The 27,324-nt window shown below is 42.9% G+C and overlaps 1 protein-coding gene across 3 annotated transcripts in view; it reads right to left on the bottom strand.

The window, feature by feature from the left end:
- sh3rf1 (SH3 domain containing ring finger 1) overlaps positions 1–27,324 on the bottom strand; it is a 74,836-nt gene that overhangs the window by 10,270 nt on the left and 37,242 nt on the right. For all 3 annotated transcript variants that reach the window (XM_024421827.1, XM_024421828.1, XM_024421830.1), the window contains 5 exons: positions 26,434–26,529; positions 23,332–23,640; positions 14,372–14,482; positions 11,705–11,832; positions 8,574–8,744 (listed from right to left, as the gene is read on the bottom strand). In XM_024421827.1, the coding sequence (XP_024277595.1) occupies positions 8,574–8,744; positions 11,705–11,832; positions 14,372–14,482; positions 23,332–23,640; positions 26,434–26,529 (815 nt within the window). The remainder of the gene's footprint in view (positions 1–8,573; positions 8,745–11,704; positions 11,833–14,371; positions 14,483–23,331; positions 23,641–26,433; positions 26,530–27,324) is intronic.

The following is a 27,324-nucleotide window of genomic DNA, read 5'->3' as shown; positions in this document are numbered from 1 at the left end:
TAACAAAACTGCACATTTTAGAGTGTCCTTGTATTGTTCCCCGCAAAAGATGCACCTGTGTAATGATAATGCTATTTAATAAAGATTCTTGATATGCCACACCTGTCAGGTGAATGGATTATCCTGGCAAAGGAGGAGAAATGCAAACTAACAGGGATGAAAACAAATTTGTGCACAATTTGAGAGAAGTTAAGATTTGTGCGTATGCAACATTTCTGGGATCTTTTAGACCAACAGTTTCCATGTATTATATATTTTTGTTCAGTACGTATACATTACATTTTTTGGAGGGGTAGATCAGCGTTAATATTGCAGATAATCCTCTGCATCATTTGCAATATAAATAAAAAAAATGTTATTTTCCCTTAACCCTACCACCCCTCCCCTAATTGAAGTAAACTACTGAACAACACTTAAATGCTGACCAGACCACAAGTTGATTTTGTCCACCCACACTAGACGCGATCAGGACACACAGGTTGAAATATCAAAACAAACTCTGAACCAATTATATTAACTTGGGGACAGGTCGAAAAGATTTAAACATTTATGGCAATTAAGCTAGCTAGCTTGCTGTTGCTAGCTAATTTGTATATACATATTGGGATATAAACATTGGGTTATTATTTGACCTGAAATGCACAAAGTCCTCTACTCTGACAATTAATCCACAGATAAAAGGGTCCACCGAGTTTGTTTCTAGTAATCCTTCCTCCTTCCTTCAGGCTTCTTCGTCGGTCATTATATGGCAATTGGCAACCAACTTTAAAGTGCATGACCACAACCGACTGGAGTGTTAACCACAGTTCATCTTTCAACCACCCACGTGGGCATATGCTCCTAAAAACCAATGAGGAGACGGGAGAGGCAGGACTTGCAGCTTGTCGAGCGTCACAAATAGAACCAAGTTCTATTTTAGCGCCTTACTACACTGATGCAGGCAAGCAGTGTGGGTGCAATGATTGAATAAAGTATGTGTAAATTTAATTTGCAACGCACACATCCGGTATGGTCAGCATGTTAGGCTTGTACTTCCAGCTTATACATACTAAACTCAGCAAAAAATAGAAATGTCCTCTCACTATCAACTGTTAAACTTAACATGTGTAAATATTTGTAAGAACATTTCCGTCATTTCCGGTCACAACTTGCAGGCTTGTTTTCAAGTTGCTGTGCGTTTTGTTGCCAACCTGTTTTGCTACCTGACAACTTTACGGTTTTCACTTTTTAATTACCGTTCATATTTTTCCTCAACTTTTTCACTCCGGACGCTTTATCTGGACACGATTTGTCAGGACCTCCAACAGCCGAAGCTAAGTAGTAACATTAACATGATGCCTTCTAATTGCAGCCGCTGTACTCGCCTTACGGCGAGGATAGCTGTGCTACAAGCCCAGCTTCAGACGCAATCGTTAGGCAAGGGTAATTTCAGTGTAGGAAAGGATGAAACAGCGTCTGTGCCACCAGTAAGTACAGATCGTAGTATAAATCCCTGACACAGTCCCCGCAGCCGGACAACTTTCTCACGGTTTCTGGAAGGAAATGCTGTAGGAACGCTCAACCGGTGTCGCTCATTCAGCCGACAGAAACTTTCAACCGGTTTTCCCCATTAAGCAGCGGGTCGGAGTCAGAGGCCGATTCTTCTCTGGTCTCTACTCCTCCCGTTACGGGGTCTGAGACGCCGAAGCTTCCCACCATTAGCTCTGACAAATTGAAAACTCTAGTCATTGGCGACTCCATTACCCGCAGCATTAGACTTAAAGCGAATCATCCAGCGATCATACACTGTTTACCCGGGGCAGGGCTACCGACGTTAAGGCTAATCTGAAGATGGTGCTGGCTAAAGCTAAAACTGGCGAGTGTAGAGAGTATAGAGATATTGTTATCCACGTCGGCACCAACGATGTTAGGATGAAACAGTCAGAGATCACCAAGCGCAACATAGCTTCTGCGTGCATATCAGCTAGAAAGATGTGTCGGCATCGAGTAATTGTCTCTGGCCCCCTCCCAGTTAGGGGGAGTGATGAGCTCTACAGCAGAGTCTCACAACTCAATCGCTGGTTGAAAACTGTTTTCTGCCCCTCCCAAAAGATAGAATTTGTAGATAATTGGCCCTCTTTCTGGGACTCACCCACAAACAGGACCAAGCCTGACCTGCTGAGGAGTGACGGACTCCATCCTAGCTGGAGGGGTGCTCTCATCTTATCTACCAACATAGACAGGGCTCTAACTCCTCTAGCTCCACAATGAAATAGGGTGCAGGCCAGGCAGCAGGCTGTTAGCCAGCCTGCCAGCATAGTGGAGTCTGCCACTAGCACAGTCAGTGTAGTCAGCTCAGCTATCACCATTGAGACCGTGTCTGTGCCTCGACCTAGGTTGGGCAAAACTAAACATGGCGGTGTTCGCCTTAGCAATCTCACTAGGATAAAGACCACCTCCATTCCTGTCATTACTGAAAGAGATCATGATACCTCACATCTCAAAATAGGGCTACTTAATGTTAGATCCCTTACTTCAAAGGCAATTATAGTCAATGAACTAATCACTGATCATAATCTTTTAGGACCACTATTGTTCTCACTATATATTTTACCTCTTGGGGATGTTATTCGAAAACATAATGTAAACTTTCACTGCTATGCGGATGACACACAGCTGTACATTTCAATGAAACATGGTGAAGCCCCAAAATTGCCCTCGCTAGAAGCATGTGTTTCAGACATAAAGGAAGTGGATGGCTGCAAACTTTCTACTATTAAACTCGGACAAAACAGAGATGCTTGTTCTAGGTCCCAAGAAACAAAGAGATATTCTGTTGAATCTGACAATTAATCTTAATGGTTGTACAGTCGTCTCAAATAAAACTGTGAAGGACCTCGGCGTTACTCTGGACCCTGATCTCTCTTTTTGAAGAACATATCAAGACCATTTCAAGGACATCTTTTTTCCATCTACGTAACATTGCAAAAATCAGAAACTTTCTGTCCAAAAATGATGCAGAAAAATTAATCCATGATTTTGTCACTTCTAGGTTAGACTACTGCAATGCTCTATTTTCCGGCTACCCGGATAAAGCACTAAATAAACTTCAGTTAGTGCTAAATACGGCTGCTAGAATCCTGACTAGAACCAAAAAATTTGATCATATTACTCCAGTGCTAGCCTCTCTACACTGGCTTCCTGTCAAAGCAAGGGCTGATTTCAAGGTTTTACTGCTAACCTACAAAGCATTACATGGGCTTGCTCCTACCTATCTCTCTGATTTGGTCCTGCCGTACATACCTACACGTACGCTACGGTCACAAGACGCAGGCCTCCTAATTGTCCCTAGAATTTCTAAGCAAACAGCTGGAGGCAGGGCTTTCTCCTATAGAGCTCCATTTTTATGGAACGGTCTGCCTACCCATGTCAGAGACGCAAACTCGGTCTCAACCTTTAAGTCTTTACTGAAGACTCATCTCTTCAGTGGGTCATATGATTGAGTGTAGTCTGGCCCAGGAGTGTGAAGGTGAACGGAAAGGCTCTGGAGCAACGAACCGCCCTTGCTGTCTCTGCCTGGCCGGTTCCCCTCTTTCCACTGGGATTCTCTGCCTCTAACCCTATTACAGGGGCTGGGTCACTGGCTTACTGGGGCTCTCTCATGCCGTCCCTGGAGGGGGTGCGTCACCTGAGTGGGTTGATTCACTGTTGTGGTCATCCTGTCTGGGTTGGCGCCCCCCTTGGGTTGTGCCGTGGCGGAGATCTTTGTGGGCTATACTCAGCCTTGTCTCAGGATGGTAAGTTGGTGGTTGAAGATATCCCTCTAGTGGTGTGGGGGCTGTGCTTTGGCAAAGTGGGTGGGGTTATATCCTTCCTGTTTGGCCCTGTCCGGGGTGACCTCGGATGGGGCCACAGTGTCTCCTGACCCCTCCTGTCTCAGCCTCCAGTATTTATGCTGCAGTAGTTTATGTGTCGGGGGCTGGGGTCAGTTTGTTATATCTGGAGTACTTCTCCTGTCCTATTCGGTGTCCTGTGTGAATCTAAGTGTGCGTTCTCTAATTCTCTCCTTCTCTCTTTCTTTCTCTCTCTCGGAGGACCTGAGCCCTAGGACCTGAGCTCCAGGACTACCTGACATGATGACTCCTTGCTGTCCCCAGTCCACCTGGCCATGCTGCTGTTCCAGTTTCAACTGACCTGAGCCCTAGGACCATGCCCCAGGACTACCTGACATGATGACTCCTTGCTGTCCCCAGTCCACCTGGCCATGCTGCTGCTCCAGTTTCAACTTCCACCTGACTGTGCTGCTGCTCCAGTTTCAACTGTTCTGCCTTATTATTATTCGACCATGCTGGTCATTTATGAACATTTGAACATCTTGGCCATGTTCTGTTATAATCTCCACCCGGCACAGCCAGAAGAGGACTGGCCACCCCACATAGCCTGGTTCCTCTCTAGGTTTCTTCCTAGGTTTTGGCCTTTCTAGGGAGTTTTTCCTAGCCACCGTGCTTCTACACCTGCATTGCTTGCTGTTTGGGGTTTTAGGCTGGGTTTCTGTACAGCACTTTGAGATATCAGCTGATGTACGAAGGGCTATATAAATAAATTTGATTTGATTTGATAAGATTCAACAACAGACAAACTGAGCATGTTCCACAGACATGTGACTAACAGAACTTGAATAATGTGTCCCTGAACAAAGAGGGGGTCAAAATCAAAAGTAAGTCAGTATCTGGTGTGGCCACCAGCTGCATTAAGTACTGCAGTGCATCTCCTCCTCGTGCACTGCACCAGATTTGCTGTGAGATGTTACCAATTTCCCGGACATTTCTGGGAGGGAATTGCCCTAGCCCTCACCCTCCGATCCAACAGGTCCCTGACGTGCTCAATGGGATTGAGAACCGGGCTCTTCGCTGGCCATGGCAGAACACTGACATTTTTGTCTTGAAAGAACGAGCAGTATGGCTGGTGGCATTGTCAGGCTGTAGAGTCATGTCAGGATGAGCATGCAGGAAGGGTACCATATTGATTTATTTTACCTTCATTTAACTAGGCAAGTCAGTTAAGAGCAAATTCTTATTTTCAATTGACGGCCTAGGAACAGTGGGTTAACTGCCTGTTCAGGGGCAGAACGACAGATTTGTACCTTGTCAGCTTGGGGATTTGAACTTACAACCTTTCGGTTGCTAGTCCAGCTCTCTAACCACTAGGCTACCCTGCCACCCCATGAGAGAAGAGGATGTCTTCCCTGTAACGCACAGCGTTGAGATTGCCTGCAATGACAACAAGCTCAGTCCGATGATGCTGTGACACACTGCCCCAGACCATGACGGACCCTCCACCTCCAAATCGATCCCGCTCCAGAGTACAGGCCTCGGAGTAACGCTCATTCCTTCGACGATAAACGCGAATACGACCATCACCGCTGGTGAGACAAACCCGCGACTCGTCAGTGAAGAGCACTTTTTGCCAGTCCTGTCTGGTCCAGCGACGGTGGGTTTGTAACCATAGGCAATGCTGTTACCGGTGATGTCTGGTGAGGACCTGCCTTACAACAGACCTACAAGCCCTCAACCCAGTCTCTCTCAGAATATTGCGGACAGTGTGAGCACTGGTGGGATTGTGCGTTCCTGGTGTAACTCGGGCAGTTGTTATTGCCATCCTGTACCTGTCCCGCAGGTATGATGTTTGGATGTACCGATTCTGTGCAGGTGTTGTTACACGTGGTCTGCCACTGTGAGAACGATCAGCTGTCCACCCTGTCTCCCTGTAGCACTGTCATAGGTGTCTCACAATTTGGACATTGCATTTTATTGCCCTGGCCACATCTGCAGTCCTCATGCCTCCTTGCAGCATTCCTAAGGCATGTTCACGCAGATGAGCAGGGACCCTGGGCATCTTTCTTTTTTTGTTTTTCAGAGTCAGTAGAAAGGCCTCTTTAGTGTCCTAAACTTTCATAACTGTGACCTAATTGCCTACCGTCTGTAAGCTGTTAGTGTCTTAACGACCGTTCCACAGGTGCATGTTCATTCATTGTTTATGGTTCATTGAACAAGCATGTGTTTAAACCCTTTACAATGAAGATCTGTTAAGTTATTTGGATATTTACAAATTATCTTTGAAAGACAGGGTTCTGAAAAATAGATGTTTATTTTCTAGTTTATATACATTTTACGGGCACATTATATATTACTTTAGTTATCTTTTGTTTGTTTTTAGTCCCAGGCTTCAACTACCCTCAACCCCTCCCATCCATCCATCTCTGAAGACCATCCAGTTTTGATTTCTTGCTGCCATATATTTTTCCACTGTGCTGTTTCACAAAAGTTCTGAACCTATTCATTCTCAAAGTTCCTAAAGATGGTAAATTAAAGAAAGATTTTTGCTAAGAGTATTATTATATTATTGATCGGATTGACTGACGTTTCAAATCACCCAGCAGTGCTATTTGCACCGTTAGCTCAAAGTAAATGTTGCAATTTGTCGGCCATTCCTGATCCTGCGACCAAAAACAAACTACTTATGAGCAGTACCAAAACAAGTGATCAAATGATTCTGGTTAAATTATTTGAATACCATTTAGGTATTATTTTTTTGTAGCACAATGCACTGTTTCTCTAGAGAGAAATCAAATAATTTATGAAAGAAATCAAGTCAAGAACTATATAGGACGCTGGGCTGAAGGGAGTTTTGGTTTCCATTAAGCAAATATTCAACCTAGTTCAGTGCAGAAACATTGTAATTAACTACATTGACCATAATCCATTGCTCCAGTTTTTTCCAGATCAGAGAGGAATAGGTGAAGCGAGAGGTTTCACCCAAGCCAAACTCTGTCCAAAATAAGCCCAATGCGTTTCTATGGCCTTATTTTGTACCGAAGCTCGTCGTCTGCCTTTCCGCATTTGGGACAACGATTCCCATTGTTAGGGCGGAGACATGAGCATCTCTGGACTGATACAGCATAAACCGCATGAGAGAGGAATGTACATAACAACGAGAGAGACAGTTTGGAAAGTATGCCTAATCTACTTTGAAGAACTAGTGAAATTATATTGTCAGACAGCTCTGCAGCATAATTAGGCAGGCTAGCTAACTAGGATGACTAAAGACAGTACAGTATGGGGAGCACAAAACAGATGGCCTGGCTGGCTGACTGCAACTGCCTGAGCAGATGATTACTTTAAGGAATTAAGTAATCAAATATAAATTAAGTAATATTCACAACTGAAATATTTTATTATTTCATAGCAATTTCCTATTTTTCTATTGAGGTCTACCCAATGTGGACCTGATCAGAGACTATGGTTGACTATTTTTGGCCTTGGAATTTCCATTAAAATGTTGTTTTTAAAATCTAAGTAACATCTTTATTTCCTAATGCATTTCATTAAAAAAAATGTTTTATAGAAAGTGAAGTTGAAAACCCTGACTTTTTAATAATCAAACCGAAACAACCTCAAAAAGCACTAATCGCTCAGCACTACCCTCTGAAAAACAAAAATCGAGCACACAGCCATGCAATCTCCATAGACAAACATTGGCAGTAGAATGGCTTTACCGTCATAGGATGCCAACTTTCCAACAAGTCAGTTCGTCAAAGTGGCAGGTCACACAAGCTCACAGAACAGGACCACCGAGCGCTGAAGCGCGTAAAAATGAACTAACCTCGGTTGCACCACTCACTACCGAGTTCCAAACTGTCTCTGGAAACAACGTCTGCAAAATAACTTTGTTGGGAGCTTCATGAAATGGGTTTACATGGCTGAGCAGCCATGCACACAAGACTAAGATCACCATGCGCAATGACAAGCGTCAACTGGAGTGGTGTAAAGCTCGCCGCCATTGGATTCTGGAGCAATGGAAACGCGTTCCCTGGAGTGATGGATCATGCTTCACCATCTGGCAGTCCGACTGATGAATCTGGATTTGGTGGATGCCAGGAGAACACTACCTGCCCCATTGCATTGTGCCAACTGTAAAGTTTGGTGGAGGAGGAATAATGGTCTAGGGCTGTTGTTCATGGTTCGGGTTAGGCGCTTTAGTTCCAGTGAAAGGACATCTTAATGCTACAGCATACAATGACATTTTAGGTGATTCTCTGCTTCCAACTTTGATTTAACCTTTTATTTAACTAGGCAAGTCAGTTAAGAACAAATTCTTATTTTACAATGACAGCATACCCCGGCCAAGCTCTCCCCTAACCCGGACGGCACTGGGTCAATTGTGCGCCGCCCTATGGGACTCCCGATCATGGCCAGTTGTGATACAGCCCGGGATCGAACCATGGTCTGTAGTGACGCCTCTAGCACTGTGATGCAGTGCCTTAGACCGCTGCACCACTTGGGAGCCAAACTTTGTGGCAACAGTTTGGGGAAGGCCCTTGCCTATTTCAGCATGACAATGCCCCTGTGCACAAAGTAAAGTCCATACAGAAACGGTTGGTTAAGATCGGTGTGGAGGAACTTGAGGCGGTTATAACAGCAAAGGAATGAGATGTTCGACGAACCCGAGCAAAGCCCACATACTTTTGGTCATGTAGTCATGTGTATGTGTGTGTATGTGTGTGTGCATGCGTAAGGTCTGTGTGTGTGACAGACCTGCTGACAGGGCTCATGTAGTTGCCGGGGAACACTCCTATCTTGCCAGTGTGCATGGAGGTGCCTTTGAACCATCCGTCTTGACAGCGCTCCAGCACCAGGAACATCTCTCCCTTCCTCAGCTCCAACTCATCCTCCTTACGGGGGGGGTAAGGGAACAGGGCCACGTAGCTGCAGTGGGGGGGAGAGAGATGGGACACATCAAACACACACACGTGGCCATCGACACAGGGACTGTCCAATTAACCTCAGGAGGAAATGAATCACAGACATGTTGTGGATTCAGAACATCTCGTCTGTGACATGAGCAAAATGTACCCCCCCCTTCCAGACTAAAGTATATCCATCAACATCTCCCCTCTCTTTCTAGTAGGCACTTACAGGCTGATCGAGATGGACATTCCCCTCTGGACTGGTCTTCCAGTAGTTCAGAGAAAGCTGCGCTATATGTCTGTAGAGCAGGGATAGACAACTGGCAGCCACTTTTGTAGGCCCGCAGATCAATTAAACCCCCCACAAATATTCAACTCACTGTTGAGAGTTAAAATAGTAGAATACACAAGTTGCAAGGTTTCCATCCAATTGGGGACGATTTTAATGCAAATGTAAAAAATAAATACAAATCTACATAACAAAAATGTTCATTTTCCCCTTCAGTTGTGTTTCCAAACTGATTTGCTGTACTTTTTAGCTTAAGTTTTCAAGAAACAAATAAAAATCTTATAGTTGTGTTTCCATCTCATTTTCAACTCTACTGATAGTTGTTATTGACAAAGCAGTTATTGACAAATAGACACACCCCCGCCCCTCGTCTTACCAGACATAGCTGCTCTATCCTGCCGATGCATGAAGCCAGCCAGCTCTATACTATCCGTGTTGTCGTTCAGCCACGTCTCAGTAAAACATAAGATATTACAGTTTTAGTATCCCATTTGTAGGATACTCTTTAAATCGTACATTGTCCAGTTTTCCAATGATTGAATGTTGGCCAATAATACGGAGGGTACTGGTGGTTTACCTACTCGTCGGCTAATTCTTACAAGGCATTCTGCCCTCCTCCCCCTTCTCCTCAGTCTCTTCTTCATGCTGATGACAGGGATTTGGGCCACGTCTTGACAAAACAGTATATCCTTCACATTGGACTTCTTAAAGAAAAAATATTTGTCCAGTTCGAGGTGAGTCATCGCTTTTCTGATGTCGAGAAGCTCTTTTCGGTCATAAGAGACCGTAGCAGCAACATTATGTACAAAATGAGGTACAAACAATGTGAGAATAAAAAATAAAAAAAATAGCACAGTTGGTTAGGAGCCCGTAAAACGTCAGCCGTCCCCTCCGGTGCAATCATCTCTCCAGAGTTCCTCTGTGGAGATGGGAGAACCTTCCAGAAGCACAACCATCTCTGCAGCACTCCACCAATCAGGCCTTTATGGTAGAGTGGCCAGACGGAAGCCACTCCTCAGTAAAAGGCACATGACAGCCCACTTGGAGTTTGCCAAAAGGCACATAAAGAACTCTCAGACCATGAGAAAAAAAGATTCTCTGGTCTGATGAAACCAAGATTGACCTCTTTGGCCTGAATACCAAGCCTCATGTCTGGAGGAAACCTGGCACCATTCCTAAGGTGACACATGGTGGTGGCAGAGTCATGTTGTGGGGATATTTTTCAGCGGCAGGGACTGGGAGACTAGTCAGGATCGAGGCAAAGATTAACGGAGCAAAGTACAGAGATCGTTGAAATCCTGCTCCAGAGAGCTCAGGACCTGACTGGGGTGAAGGTTCACCTTCCAACATGACAACAACTCTAAGCACACAGCCAAGACAACACAGGAGTGGCTTTGGGATAAGTCTCAATGTCCTTGAGAGGCTCAGCCAATGGAACATCGCTGGAGAGACCAGAAAATAGATGTGCAGCAACGCACACCATCCAACTTGACAGAGCTTGAGAGGATCTGCAGAGAATGGGAGAAACTCACCAAATACAGGTGTGCCAAGCTTGTAGCGTCACACCCAAGAAGACTCGAGGATGCAATTGCTGCCAAAGGTGCTTCAACAAAGTATTGAGTAAAGGGTCTGAATTCTAAATCTGATATTTCAGTTAATTTTGAAGAAATGTCTAAAAACATGTTTTTTCTTTGTCATTATGGGGTATTGTGTGTAGATTGATGAGGGAAACACACAATTTAATACATTTTAGAATAAGGCTGCAACGTAACAACATTTTGAAAAAGCTAAGGGGTCTGAATACTTTCTGAATGCACTGTATATGAACTTGTATTAATCATGGTCTAATTACCAACCGGGGGGCCCCCATTGATTTTGTTAGTCACTCAATGTGTAAAATGCAGTTTTTTCCCCTCTACGCCACATGGCAAAACGAGTAGTATTTCATTAAATTAGTTATAAAATTGCAAAATCTTCTTTCCACCCCATGGCAAAATGTGTAGAATTGCAGGAAATTAGGCTATGGCTGGCTCTGATTGCCGGTGTGTGCATGGATGTGGGTACGTAGACCCGGGAACCACTGCGGCCCATTCTGTGTGTTCACGCCCATCACTGATGTAGAGTAATACTATGGTGACTTTCTGCATGACACAGCTATGTTGCAGGGCTCCACTGAGGTGCTGTAAAGGGAGTGGAAAAGTCACATCTCCAATAACCTCAAGAGGGGAAGAGGCTTTAAAGAACAACTGCTGACAGACAGCATAGACACTTTCACTGGTGTCAGGGAGGGGGAAATTAAGAAAAAAATGCAGAAACACAAACACTCACTTTGGGGAGGTGGGCCGTATTTAATTCTATCAGGTGTCTGGAGTCTCTCAAAGGAGTAATGATGTGAGAGGTCCAGGGTCACAGGCAGGATCTCTGATAGGACCCAGGAGACTCCATACCCCACAGCGGTTGACCTTTCACCCTTCACCTGTGCTCTGGGTCAACCTCTGGTGTTCCACACTGACAGCTGAGCGGTCATTTAGAGGCTTGGAGAACTCCCAGAACACATTAGACGGCCCCACACCCTAGCCATGTGTGGAACATGCTCTTAAACGGCATGTTCTCTCTGGTTTAGTGTGCTGGTACTTTATACATGGAAGAGTGTTACATGTACATCTGTGTATGTGTGTGTGTACACTCACACTGTGGGTCTTTGTCTCCCACTCTGATCGCTTGTGCTTGGGGAAGGTCTCTGACCAGCAGCCAACGAGGAGGCTGCTCCCAGCGCTGAAGATTGTGGGGGAGGAGGTGGGGGAGGAGGGAGAGCTTCCTGTCAAAAAACAAATAAAAAAACATTCTGAAACAGAGATTAAACAGCACAGAACAGTTCACAATAAGGTTGAAGTGCATCCCTCACATAAAAAAAAAACTGCTTTGTTTGGAACCAAAAGACAGGAAACAAGTAAACAACTCACTGCCTTCAGCGCAACATGAGAGTTACATTAAAGCTCTTGATGGAATGATACATGAGAACCCTACCCCTGGCCTTTTAACCCATGACTAGGTGTTACATAATGAGAGAAACTGCTCTGTGAAAAAGGGATATTATTTACTCCATGTTCAATGAGGGAGAGTATCGCTTGGCACAGAAGTTTGGTCTTGTCCCCAACTTCCCCATAGAACTGGGAAGGAATCTCAAGTGTGCTTGTTTGTTTGTTGCTATAGAAACGACACTGGGGCCTTGTGAATCCATCGCTGTGTTTAATTGGGACCATATGAAAGTAAAAACATTTCTGTAAACATGACATAGTTTAACCCTCAGGGGCGCTCCGAGCAGATCCTTCTGTGCTCTCTTATCCCCCCCTTGTTCTGCATCTAACGTTACAGAAACCAGACCAAAACAACTCTTACACAATCACTCACACTGACACTGGGAAAGAGGTTTATACTGGGAAAGGGGTTTGTTTTCTCCTAAACATGCAAAACTATTAATACATCTGCAGAGAAAGGCATTGTAGACAGTAAACAATTCAGGCCCCATCACCTGGAACAAAACAAATGTGTCTCAGCTTGACATTAAAAGGCCTGAGGAGCAGACAGACATCACTACCATGGAACAGTGGGGGGGGTGGAAATACATTCAGAAGAGTCTACATACTACCATGTGTGTATGTGTGTGCGCTGTTGACGCTGGAGCTGAGATAATTACATTGCCTGCAGGCCAAAGAAATCTTCATGTAGAGTTAGTTCCCCAGTAAAGTGGAGAGCTTAACCTTTGTGTACACATAGACCCTGTTCAGTAGTACCACATACCAACAAAGCCACACACACAGTCAGTTGACCATGACAAAGCAGCAGATACATCAGTCTCCTTCATACACGATAGCATGTAAGTAAAGTAACATATATCAACCTAAATAGTTGTTAAAACCATTATTAGGGTAGGAATGGGCATTTGAAATGTTTTGACTGTTCGAGTACTCACATGATAATCAAAAATAGGGAGAAAAAAAAATCTGATTTTAGAACTGCACTGGAGAACAAAAAAATAAGCATTTATCTATAGGCCTATGCCAACAGTGCACAGCAATGCCTCATTTATCATAACCATTACAGATCCTAATAGCTGAATTGCTCAATTCAGTCAATAAAAAAGTGCCATTTAATTTACTGAAACCGTAATATCAACTGGTTATATTATATGGTGGAACAATCTTCTACAAGGTAGTAACCTCAGCAGTGGTGCTTAATGTAGAAGAATATGGCTGTGCAATGGCATAGCCTTGTTTTGTTCATTTAGCAGAGATGCTCTTCTTTCCCGAGCCCTTATCACAGCCAAGACACACTTATTTTAATAGTAAAAAACATGTAATATAACAAAATAAAATAATTTTAAAAGATGCTAGTGCAAAAAAGTGATGCGCATCTAGAGTCTGGAACAGTTCACCTCAGAGTGATCAATTGTAACAGGGCTCAATTTGGCGAGTTGAGAAAGGTTTTCAGGGTTCAAAATCTACTTTTTTGATATACAGAGACTCTATTTAGTTTATTTTGCCTGTTCTTGGGAATTTTCAAAATAGACGAACAATTCCTCATTGAAAACTGCATGGTTATGAATTACTGCCACGACATCTGTTTGGGGAGTAGGCATATGCTTAATGAGTCTGGTGAAAATATGCTCCTTGTTTCTATCAAACTAATGTTTTTGCACACTTTCACTGTGGAACTTGTCTATGTTTAGGGAGGTTAAAGCCTAGGCTAACCAATTATAAATGGCACTAGCAGTTCGCCTAAGTGGAAAACAGACGGGATGCAATTATTCCAAAAATGCAGCTCGTTGTTGGAACTTGAGATAAAACTGTCATCATTTGGCAAGAAATGTAGCCTGTCTATCCCATCAGGCAGATAGATTTTTATGGGCATTTATTTCTGTAGTCTTAACAGGAGCACACGAGTGTGTGTAGGGAGTGGTTGGAATGCAATTGAGTGAATGAGGCACGGCGAGGAAAGGGAATTTAGGGAGAAGAACTGTATGATGCTTGGCTTGGTTTCTTTTTTGTTGTGCCCCGCAAATGGCACACTAGCGTCAAAGCAAATTAATGTTGTCTTCAAGGCAAAATGTCACTTTCCTGTTCTAGGAGCCACAAACACATTCCACCATATAGCTTTAAAGTATAAAAAAAAAAAGATAGTTTTTTTATTTAAAAAATTAAAAAGTAATCTCTGGCTAAAGATGGAGCTTTGACGTCCGTTCCAGTACTCATGTCCATCCCTAATTAGGTAAACCGTAGCGTATTTGCAAGAACCCTATTGTTATATTGAACTGTTGGTGTGAATACTGTAGAATCTTTATAGAGAAGTGCACCTACCACAGGAATGGATGCGTAACTTGCCTCTGGGGGAAATGTGAACACGGTTGCAGTAGTAACAGGACTGCTGGGGGGAGGGGTCACTAGGAGTCCAGTTGTACAGATGTGTACCTGTTGAGGAGAGAAGACAGAATGTAAGTCAACTTACTCAACCAATACTACTCCCCTACAATATAATACTTTCAGGCATAGACATTACACACAAAACAGTGTGCTAGAACAATTATGGAATTTTTCAACAATAGTTGCAACTGAATGGGTCTCCATCAGAAGGGACAGATGTCTTGGTCAATTTGTGCCAGTCTGTCCCCTCACATCCAGTCTCACATGGGTAGAAGTAGGCTGTCATGAATGAACAGACTAGTTATTTAATCTCTTAATCATCTCACACATGGTCTTAAAATGTCCCATTGAATGGAAATGTCGCCTTCACAGCAGCGATGAACCCAATTGGCCAAATCAAGCTGTGCTAGTGTCCCAATAACCAGATTGGCTGGGTTAGGTCATATGACTGCCAAGCACAAGTTTTAATTGGCTGGGTGAAGACCGGTGAGTACTGAAGTCTCTTGCTAAGAGACGGGGAACCCCAGCGGTGTGACACTGACTCATTCACTGTGGCTGTCCTGGTAACAGAGCAATTCTGTTGGACATAGTCTCCTTGTACCCTGTACTCTCCTTCACTCCATGCATGACTGCCCCAGACAGAGCAGAGCTGCCTTTCTGGGTGAATCATTACAGAGGACCCACCTCAGACTCAATCAACTGTACCGTGTGGAAGGGGAAGGGGCAATCAGGCAAGACAGAAAGTACTAGGCAATATCTGTGTTGTGCATTTTGTTATACATGTGTATGAGCTACATGGAACATATGTGTGTGTGTGTGTGTGTGTGTACACAACACAGGCACATCAATTACACTGGAAATTAACTGAAAATGTTCAGTTTTACAACAGGTCTGTTTTCATATACTGCAGGCTCCTTTATACATCTGACATAAAAGCAGTAGACAGAAGGCGTGTTCATTTCCATACACTCCCTCTGGCCCCCCAGGAAACTACTGCTTCCCTTTCTGTCTGCTTTGAAGGAGGGAGAAAAGAGGAGCGAGAGACAAGGAGAGATACCGAGCCACACAGATTTCGCCTGGGGAGTCTGTCTTTTTATTAAACGCATTCATTTAGAAATCAAACCCATCTTAAGTCGTATAGCTTCCAGGTGTGCATGGAGGTTCTATAATACTGAGTGTGTCTGGTTCATAATTATGGCAGATAAAGCCAGGTCTGGAGAGTAATGGCCGATTAATTAGGGCCGATTTCAAGTTTTCATAACAATCGGAAATCTGTATTTTTGGCCGATTTCCGATTTTTTTAAATATATTTTTTAATACCTTTTATTTAACTAGGCAAGTCAGTTAAGAACACATTCTTATTTTTAATGACTGCCTAGGAACTGTGGGTTAACTGCCTTGTTCAGGGGCAGAACGACAGATTTTCACCTTGTCAGCTCAGGGGTTCCAATCTTGCAACCGCACAGTTAACTAGTCCAACGCTCTAACCATTGCACTCCACGAGTAGCCTGCCTGTTACGCGAATGCAGCAGAAGCCAAGGTAAATTGCTAGCTAGCATTAAACTTATCTTAGAAAAAACAATCAATCAAAATCACTAGTTATAACTACTAATCCAGTTTAGCAGGCAATATTAACCAGGTGAAATTGTGTCATTTCTCTTGCGTTCATTGCACGCAGAGTCAGGGTATATGCAACAGTTTGGGCTGCCTGGCTCATTGCGAACTAATTTTACATAATTATGACATACATTGAAGGTTGTGCAATATAACCAGAATATTTAGACTTAGGGATGCCACCCGTTAGATAAAATACCGAACCGTTCCGTATTTCACTGAAACAATAAACGTTTTGTTTTTCGAAATGATAGTTTCCGGATTCGATCATATTAATGACCAAAGGCTCGTATTTCTGTGTGTTATTATGTTATAATTAAGTCTGATTTGAAAGAGCAGTCTGAGCAGCAGCAGGCCCGTAATCATTCATTCAAACAGCACTTTTGTGCGTTTTGCCAGCAGCTCTTCGCAAGCACAGCACTGTTTATGACTTCAAGCCTATGATCCTAATGGCTCGTGTAACCCATGTGAAATGGCTCGCTAGTTAGCTGGGTGTGCGCTAATACTGTTTCAAACGTCACTCGTTTTTAGATTTGGAGTAGTTATTCCCTTTGCGCTGCAAGGGCCGCGGCTTTTGTGGAGCGATGGGTAACGATGCTTCGAGTGTGGCTGTTGTCGATGTGTTCCTGGTTCGAGCCCAGGTAGGGGCGAGGAGGGGGACGGAAGCTATACTGTTACACTGGCAATACTATAGTGCCTATAAGAACATTCAATAGTCAAAGGTATATGAAATACAAATGGTCTAGAGAGAAATAGTCTTATAAATACTATATTAACTACAACCTAAAACCTCTTACCTTGGAATATTGAAGTCTCATGTTAAAAGGAACCACCAACTTTCATATGTTCTGAGCAAGGAACTTAAACGTTAGCTTTTTAACATGGCACATACTTTACATGGCACATATTACTTTCTTCTCCAACACCTTGTTTTTGCATTATTTAAACCAAATTGAACATGTTTCATCATTTATTTAAGGCTAAATTAATTTTATTGATGTTTTATATTAAGTTAAAATAAGTGTTAATTCAGTATTGTTGTAATTGTCAGTATTACAAATAAAAAAATAAAAACCAAATCGGCCGATTAAATCGGTATCGGCTTTTTTTGGGGTTCCCCAATAATCGGTATTGGCGTTGAAAAATCATAATCGGTCGACCTCTATTGGAGAGTATAAAATGATTCTCCCCTCATCACCCTGTGGGTCCACGGCTTTAGTACGAGATGGGTCACCCCAACATGAAAATAACTGTCTGTACACACACACAAACAAACATGCTCTGATAGCATAGTCAACACACACATACGAGAGCACTAAGGGATGCCACCAGTTGTAGAAGGGCTTTGTGTGGCTTATGTTTAGGAGGGGAAGCTGTGGGTAAATCATGTCAGTGTGTCTGGGCTGTGTTGCAGCCCTAAGCCCCGGGAGGTGAGACAGAAGAGGACACTAGGGTTGGGCGGAATACCATATACCGGTATTGATGCACGGACTGGTTTGAGTTTTAAACGGTAGTTTGGTTTGTTAAATGTGATAGTTTACTCCACTATTTGAGTCATCTTTCAGCTCTCTCGCCAAGCCGCATTCCACACAGAACTAGCCCCGCCCCATCACTCAAGGAGCACATTTGTTGTTGCTCGACCATGAGACATTTGCTTTCATTCTGCATGGTCATGCATCAATGTTGAGGCAATTTTCTGCTTGCTTCTTAATATAAATCCACAAGCATTCTATATTCCATTTGTTTCTTACATGTGAAAACATCTACAGTTTGTCTTTCATTTAGCAAGTTGTGGCCAAATCTTGTTAGCCACTAATGCTAATCGCTAGTTAGATGACTAGCTAATAAATGTACAAGCAAATGCTAGTTAGATGGCTAGCTGTTGCCACATAATATAATGTTAATTTCTCTACCATAAGCCACCTCCAATCGTTTTAGACACTTTAGCAGTACGTCTAACCGGCCTCAACTGCAGACAGCGTGTATGGCGTTGTGGGCGACCGTTTTGCTATTTTATTAGGATCCCCATTAACTGTTGCAAAAGCAGCAGCTACTCTTCCTGGGGTCCACACAAAACATAATACAGAACATCAATAGACAAGAACAGGACAGAACTACATAAACATTTTTTTAAAGACACACGTAGCCTAGATATCAATGCATACAAACTATATAGGTCAAATAGGGGAGAGGCATTGCGCCGCGAGGTGTTGCTTCATCTGTTTTTTGAAACCAGGTTTGCTGTTTATTTGAGCAATATGAGATGGAAGGAAGTTCCATGCAATAAGGGCTCTATATAATACTGTATGCTTTCTTGAATTTGTTCTGGGGACTGTGAAACCCCTGGTGGCATATCTGGTGGGATAAGTGTGTGTGTCAGAGCTGTGTGTAAGTTGACTATGCAAACAATTTGAGATTTTCAACACATTGTTTCTTAGAAAACAAAGTAGTGATGCAGTGAGTCTCTCCTCAACTCTTAGCCAAGAGAGACTGGCATGCATAGTATTTATATCAGCCCTCTGATTACAGTTAAGAGCAAAACGTGCTGCCCTGTTCTGGGTCAGCTCCAGCTTAACTAGGCATTTCCTTGCAGCACTGGACCACACGACTGGACAATAATCAATATTAGACCAAACTGGAGCCTGCAGAACTTGCTTTTTGGAGTGCGTTGTCAAAAAAGCAGAGCATCTCTATTTTATGGCCAGACCTCTACCCATCTTTACAACCATTGAATCTGTTTTGACCATGAGTTTACAATCTAAGGTAAGTTATTTTGTCTACTGAAATTGTTCAACAGCCACACCATTCATTACCAGATTCAGCTGAGGTCTAGAACATAAGGAATGATTTGTACCAAATGCAATGCTCTTAGTTTTAGAGATGTTCAGGACCAGTTTATTACTGGCCACCCATTCCAAAACAGACTGCAACTCTTTGTTAACGGTTTCAGTGACTTCATTACCTGTGGTTTTTGATGCATATATGGATAATCATCAGCATACATGGACACACATGCTTTGTTTAATGCCAGAGGCATGGTCATTGGTAAAAATTGAATAGAGTAGAGGGCCTAGAGAGCTGCCCTGCGCTACACCACAATTTCCATGTTTGACATTAGGAGAAGCTTCCATTAAAGAAAACCCTCAGTTCTACTAGATAGATAGCCATATCATGGATTCAGGGCTGAGGTTGAAAAGCCATAACACAAGTTCTCTCAACAACAGGTTATCGTAATATCAATAATATCAAAGCCTGCACTGAAATCTAACAGCACAGCTCCCACAATCTTCTTATTATCAATACCTTCAGTCAATTGTGTCAGTGCAGTACATGTTGAGTGCCCTTCTCTATAAGCATGCTGAAAAGTCTGTTATTAATTTGTTTACAGAGAAAGAGCATTGTATTGGGTCAAAAACTATTTTTCCAACAGTTTTCTAAGAGCTGGCAACAAGCTTATAGGTCTGCTGTTAGAACTAGTAAAGGCCGCTTTACCACTCTTGGGTAGCGGAATTACTTTGGCTTCCCTCCAGGCCTGAGGACAAAGACTCCTCTAGGCTCAGATTAAAAATATGACAGAAAGGAGTGGCTAGAGAGTCAGCTACCTTCCTCGGTAGCTTTCCATTTACTGTAAGTTGTCAATGCCAAGTGGTTTGTCATTATTGACCAATTTTCCCACCTCTCCCACACTAACATTACAAAATTGTAACTTGCAATGCTTTTCTTACATTATTCGTTTTCTTATGCATGAATACAACTGCTCACTGTTCGTTGTTGGCATTTCCTGCCTAAGTTTGCTCACTTTTCCAATGAAATAATCATTAAATAATTTGGCAACATCAAATGGTTTTGTGATGAATAAGCCATCTGATTCGAAAGATGGAGTTGAATTTGTCGTTCTGCCCATAACTTCATTTAAAGTACTCCAAAGTTTAATTTCATTGATAGGTCAACATTGTGAACAGTCTACCCCATGGTGGCGTTGGGGTTATGGTATGGGAAGGCATAAGCTATGGACAACGAACATAATTTGCATTTTATCAATGGCATTTTGAATTCAGAGAGATACCGTGATGAGATCCTGAGTCACATTGTCGTGCCATTTATCTGCCGTCATCACCTCATGCTTCAGCATGATAATGCAAGGCCACATGTTGCAAAGACCTGTACACAATTCCTAGAAGCTGAAAATTATTCCATGGCCTGCATACTCAGACATATCACCCATTGAGAATGTTTGGGATGCTCTGGATCAACATGTTTCAGTTTCCTGCCAATATCCAGCAACTTCACACAGCCATTGAGAGGAGTGGGACAACATTCCACAGGCCACAATCAATAGCATACTCAGCTCTATGAAAAGGAGATGTGTTGAGCTGCATAAGGCAAATGGTGGTCACACTAGATACGGACTGATTTTCTGATCCAAGCCCCTACCCTTTTTTTAAGGTATCCGTGACCAACAGATTCATATCTACAGTGCCTTCCACTAATATTGGCACCCTTGGAAAATATTACCAAGCCGGGTAATGTATAAAAAAATATATATAAAAAAAATTAAACTTCATTGTTTATCCTCTTGGTCATTCATTCAAAAATAATATATAAGTTAAATAATTTGAAGAATTTTTTAAAATAATAATTAAAATGTTCTCAAATGTGTGCCAAAATGATTAATTCAATACTTTGTGCAACCTCCCTTTGCCAAGATAACAGATCTGAGTCTTCTATCTGAGACCACACCTCCATACAGAATCTCTCCAGATCCCGAAGTCCACGCTTGTGGACTCTCCTCTTCAGCTCATTCCAATGGTTTTCTATGGGGTTTAGGTCAGGGGACTGGGATGGCCATGGCAAAACCTTGATTTTGTGGTCAGTGAACCGTTTTTGTGTTGATTTTGAGGTGTGCTTTGGATCATTGTCCTGCTGGAAGATCCAACCACAGCTCAGTTTAAGCTTCCTAGCAGAAGCAGTTAAGTTTTGATTTAATATCTGGTGGCAATATCTAATATCTGCTGGTAATAATTTAATATCTGCTGGAGTCTATAATGCCATGTATCCTAACAAGTTGTCCAGGGCCTTTGGAAGAAAAACAGCCTCATAACATCAAAGACTCACCACCATACGTCACAGTGGGGATGAGGTACATTTTCGGCATGGCTATCCTTTTTTCTACGCTAAACCCACCTCTGGTGTTTGTTTCCAAAAAGCTCTATTTTGGTCTCATCTGACCATAGAACCCAGTCCCATTGAAAATTCCAGTAATGTTTGGCAAACTGTAGGTGCTTGAGTTGGTTGTTTGATGACAGCAAAGGCTTTTTTATGGCAACCCTCCCAAACAACTTGTGGTTATGTACAAGACCCAACTAACGTCTGCATTTCTCCAGCTGTGATTCTTTGGCAACTCGAACCATCCTCCTCCTCACTGTGCGTGGGGTCAATATAGACACACGTTCTCTTCCAGGCCGATTGCTAACAGCTACATTTCTTAATTATTGCCCTGATAGAGGAAATGGGCATTTTCAAACCTTTGAGCTATTGTCTTATAGCCATTTCCTGATTTGTGCAGCTCAACAACCTTTTGTCGCACATCATTACTATATTCTCGGTTCTTTCCCTTAGTGAAGGATGACTATGGGAACTCATATTTATACCCCAGTAAAACAGGAAGTCATGGCTTACCACTTAAGCGTTCCTAATCACACAGATGAACTTAAAATGTAAAATATGAATGGGAATATACTTCAGTTAGATTTGACTCAAAAGAACTTCTAGCGGTGCCAATAATTGTGGCACACATGTTTCGGAGAAGAATATTTAATTTATTTCACATACATTTTTTTCAATAATTTTACTTCAATTAAAGGTTTGATTTTTGTAAATATTTTGAATGATAGGCCAAGAGGATAAACAGCAAAGAAACATTTTTCACAGCACATTTTGCTCATATTTACCAAGGGTGCCAATATTATTGGGGGGCATTGCCAATTATGTGAAATCCATAGATTAGGGGCTGATATTCCTTATATGAACTGTAACTTAGTAATGTTTTGCATGTTACTTTAATATGAATGCTGTCAAACCACAGACAAAGCCTTGTTGGCTTAATTTAAAAACACATTTCAGAAAGACTATAATTATTTTGACACTTCAAAGCAAAAAACACTGATAAGATGAAGACACCATCCGATCTTCATATAACGAGTATATGGTCATTTGCAATGTCAGTATAAAAGTCCCTACTCTGTATACCAGGCAGGCTGGGGTGAGGCAGTTCTCCTCTACACGGTTCTCTGCTCAGCTGCAAAAAACGAAGCAACATTCTAAAGGTTTCCTCACTTCACAGCTTCCGTCAGTCACAGAACGTCTGCCTAAGACGCTGACAAATCTGTCTGACTGTCTGCCTGTCTGTCATGTCCCCAGCCCCTCTCTCTCTCTACAGTGCCAAGCAACCAGAGCAGCTGTGAGTTGTTGCCATTCCGAGGTTGCTGTGGAAACCTCGGGGCTAAGCTGCAGTCTTTTTTGCGGGCGAGTGGAGTCACGCATCCATGATTTCCAACGCTTGGATGGAGCGATGGCCTGTTCGGAATGACGGGGGGAGAGAGGGAGTGAAGTGTGTGGTGACAGAAGGAGACTGGGAATCTTTGTCAGGGAAACAAACATCGGATGAAAACAAGAATGTTAGTTCAATCTGCTTGTTTGTGCATGTTGCGTGAGCATCTTGCATGCTCAGGGTTTCCCCCTGTTCCTCTCTCTCACTCATTACCCCTGATTAACAGGCCCAGATGAACAGTGTGGAGCCGACATGGGCAGGAGGCTGGACACACACTGAGGGCTATGACAGACTTGGTGACAATCCATTTCCAAGAGTCTATCATCAGCTATCCCATGAAATAAATGGCAGTGATTATACGCTATTCCATAGTACAGACAGCCAACCATAGACAAATGAGGCTGCTATGCTGGACAACATGATGGTTTTCCCAATTCTGGTTTAAGAGGACAATATTGTTCAGAACAAAAATATGCAGTCAATTCTGGAGGAATTCATTAATGGGGACAATAGAGTCAGGGTTCTGGACAAGTCCATTGATCATACAGAATACTTCAGAGAGACATAAAGTTCTCCATTTAGTGGCTTCCTCGTTGAATACCCCTAACCAAACAGTACAAAGACACTGGACTAGGGGGGAACGTAGAAGCTCTCTCCCCCTTCATCTCACCTGTGAGGGTTCGCTGCAGAAGAGCCCTCCCTTACTATCTCCCATCTCCTCCCCCTATCTCACCTGTGAGGGTGCGCTGCAGGACAGTCCTCCGCTGATCTCTCCGATGCGTGCGGCTGCCGTGGGGTTGGAGGAGCTGATGAGGACGGGCCCACTGATCTCCATGGAGTGTCTCTGGGGGGGCGGGGCCAGACAGGGCTTGTGGGACATGGTGAGGGATGTAAACGAGTGGCGCTTCTTACTGTTCTTCTTCTCCCCTGCTCGGTGGGGGCCACCGTTACTCTGGGGGCCCGATGAGGCCCCCTCGCCAGAGTCCACACTCGAGTCCCCAGGCTTGTCCAACTCAATCAGCTGACGCGCTGCTGTGTTAAACTACAGGAGGAGAGAGGGAAGAGGGGAAGGAAAGGAGGGCAGGATGGGGTGGGGTAGATAGGAGAGAAAAGGAGTCGTTGTCGTTAATATGATAACGAAAGCCGTCTATCTTCATAATAAACCTAGTTGTAGTAAGAACCACCCTGTGCCTGTATCTGATGGGAGAAAGCAGTAGGCTGAGAATGCTGCCAGTGCCAGGGGGTTGAGAGAGAACCTTGGGCTCAGGGAGTCAACGGTTTTCAGGCAGGCAGCGGAGCAGACAGCAGCCTTTCATGTGAGGTAGGAATCAAAGGAGGAAAACTAAAAAGGGTTTAGCTAATCACAGGGACAACGAGGGAGCACTCCACGACACAGATAGCCCCGAGCTGCTCTCCCTCTACTTGGGACATAAAAGTGGAGAATTTCACACCAATCCTGAGGAGAGGCAGTGCTAAATGAGTACACACATAGCACTAGATCAGATATACAGCCAAGTATATACAACCAAATATAGAATGGGTATCAGTATAAAATCACTGTACAGAAATAACTCAGACACAATCAAGTGTGGCTACAAAAAACTAGATTATAGCTTGTCCTCCATGACAGTTCCAGAATTGCTCATATTTTGTTTTAAAAAGAAAGCTGTCTGACATATGATGAATGTACAGTAGTCATCAGTTGCACATTTGTTTATGTAACCCGAGTCAAAATGTTCTTTCTTGGTGGAAAACGTTGTATTTCTCTGCTGTGAAAACATGGTCAATTGTATCCATTAGTTGTTTTGCATCAGTTCCCTTCAAAATATCCACCCTCGGGATATTATGAAAAATCTAAATCTGTCACATGAATAGTGCCATGAAAAATGAGAAGAAACATTTTTTAAATTCTCCTCTGCTTCTAAAAATCAAAGATAACTTTCACAAAAGCATTCACACGGAAAATGTCTTGCCTTCTCAAATTGCTCTTCCTTTTATGACAAGCCTCTGCCCACTCCCGGGCTTCTCTCTACCATTAGAAGTGTAACAATTCACCAAACCCACGGTTCAGTACGTATTTGGGGTCATGGTTCGGTTTCGGTACAGCAGGAAAATTAAATGCAATTAACAATCTTCAGCATTCACAAATGTTCCTGGCATTGTCTGTTGTGACAGGATTGTTATGTTAGGTCTCTCAAGGTTCCACTCTGATGCTGCGTTTGTAACCATGTGGGAGGTGGGAATTTACCACTTGTGAAGTCATAAATGCCAGTTGGATGCATTCATGTGACTTGAAAGCAGATTGGCTAAATGGCCAACAAGCTGCAACCATAAACTAAAAGTACAGCTATCATGCTTGCAAACAAATTGTAGAGTTCATAAATCACATTAATATATTGGTTTTTATAAATGTTTTGTTGTTACATTTGACTGCAGAAAATGCTGTTAGAGGCCTTTTCCTTAGTAGGTGATGTTAGAGGTTACCATTTGGGAGAAGTGGGTGCTCAGGATGATAGAGGAGTTTCCCACAAGGAATTACCAGTTGAGGGGTGTTTTCACAGTCGCATGTGGTAAATTCCCACTTCCATCTGGGTTACGAATGCACCATGACAATGCCTCCTTCACTGTCAAATGTGCATTTGTGAGTCTCATAAAGGGGGTGGGTCTGTAGCACGGTACATCTCCCATTGCAGAGTAATGTGATGGGCTGTCACTGTTAAATAAGCACAACACAGGGTGCATTGGCCAATTCATTAAAAACTTCTACTTTGTCTTGCTTATATAGAGCGGGTACTATCTGTTTCCTGAATTGGGTGCAAGAGAGAAGTTCGTAACGTGGCTCGAGCACTTTCACGAGGTGCTGAAACTCCCTATTCTCAACAACCAGGAAGATGCTTCAAATGAAAACAGAGATGACTGCTTTAAAAGATAAATAGCCTACAGTATAGGCTACAGGCCTATACAATTCAATAATATTGAAATCAATTTCATGTTCATTCAACTGAGTTCTATTTTCCTAATTGCAGGCTGCTGTCTAATTTTTGCCTCAATATATTTCATGTGTAATGTGCGCAATGATGTGCCAAATTGAGATTTTAGTGCATTAGGGTAAGCCGTCTCAATTTGTGCAGTCATGATAATATCTTTCTAGGAGCTGATCCGTCGTCAGTATTGTGGAATAATTCTAATGTTAATGTAAGATTTGAATGGAGAAAGACAGCACTACTCTCGGATCAGTTTTCTTTAGATCCTATCAGTATCGACACGCCTCAACACGCACTTAGCGAACATTCTCTGTGTGGTGTTTTGGGAAACGCATGTTACATCTGCGGTCGTTGTAGGAAAGACGCAGTGTTAAAACATTCGTAAGCCTAAATTCCATTACTATCTGGAAACCAAGCCCATGTCTATTACACAGGTAAGGTTCCTACCAGCAGACAGTTCTCTCAGCAGTGATCATGGGAAACTTTTAAAGGACAATGGTGAATTACCTCAGGATGTCAAGCTAATGATGGCTAAAGCTTTTTAAAGCAAACACTGGCTGTATTTAAGGGGCACATGGGAATTTGGAAAGCTGCTCAGAAGGTGCTCAATGACCAGACAATCTAATAGCATGTTTAGTACTTTGGTGAAATATACTGTGACTGTTTTCAAGGGTGAAGCAAAAGGGGAGAGCACTAATGTGTACATTCTGCAAGATGCCTGACAAAGCAACAACAAAAAAGATTGCACTAACATACTCAGCATTTTCCAACCTCTTACCGGAGGTAAAATGCTTGCCTGGACATATCAGGGACACTCCGGTTGTTAAGACTTGGAGGAACATTTCGCTTACCTCAACATATGATATAGGGAAGATTCCAATTTTATCCCCCAGCATTCCCTCTGCCCAGTTTTCGTCCACTCTGCGAATCACAGTCAGAATATCATCCTAGAAGAGAAAAGATGCAGAGCTTGTTACCGGGAAGACTGTTATTAAAGATGCTGCTAACTAGGAGATTTTCAGATCTTCTAGGAACAAACACCGAGGATAGAAGAATTATGAGGCTGAGAGAGAGCGAGACCATGTTTTATTAAAACTCCCGGAAGTGCCAAGTTATGCTACATTATTAGAGTAATACAGTACAGTGGATCCTGTTTAAAAAGGAACAAGACAAGCACTTTCGTTTGTTTCAGTTTTTGCTCATAAGGGACGGCAGGTAGCCTACTGGTTGCTGGATCGAATCCCCGAGCTGACAAGGTAAAAATCTGTTGTCCTGCCCCTGAACAAGGAAGTTAACCCATTGTTCCCCAGTAGGCTGTCATTGTAAATGAGAATTTGTTCTTAACTGACTTGCCTAGTTAAATAAAGGTTTTAAAAAATTAAGATAAAACAGCAGACTGCTTATAAAAGCCAAGGATAGAAAGCTCTAATCTACCCTTTCAGTTGATTAGAATAGATTGATAAATGTAGTCATTTAGCAATGGTACAGTAGCCGTCTAGTTCTAGATGTGCGAGTGGGTAACTGGTCCTCTACACTAGGAGGAAAAATGCCTTGCATCCGCATGACACATCTGCAGGAAGGGACAGAGGAACACAGTTTCACTGAGGTTTGGTCAGGGTTAAGCCACAGAGCTTTTACAATCAACAGTTGTTGAGCTGTTAGGTGCTCCAAACTCAGGAAAATTACAGCTTATAAAAAACAGTATAGGTTGTAATTATAACTCTTGCTAGAAACTGTAGTTC

The sequence above is a fragment of the Oncorhynchus tshawytscha genome, linkage group LG05, assembly GCF_018296145.1.
Source record: "Oncorhynchus tshawytscha isolate Ot180627B linkage group LG05, Otsh_v2.0, whole genome shotgun sequence".
Taxonomy (NCBI): Eukaryota; Metazoa; Chordata; class Actinopteri; order Salmoniformes; family Salmonidae; genus Oncorhynchus; species Oncorhynchus tshawytscha.
The sequence above is the reverse complement of the archived record's forward strand: the minus strand, read 5'-3'. Positions and strand labels throughout refer to the sequence as shown.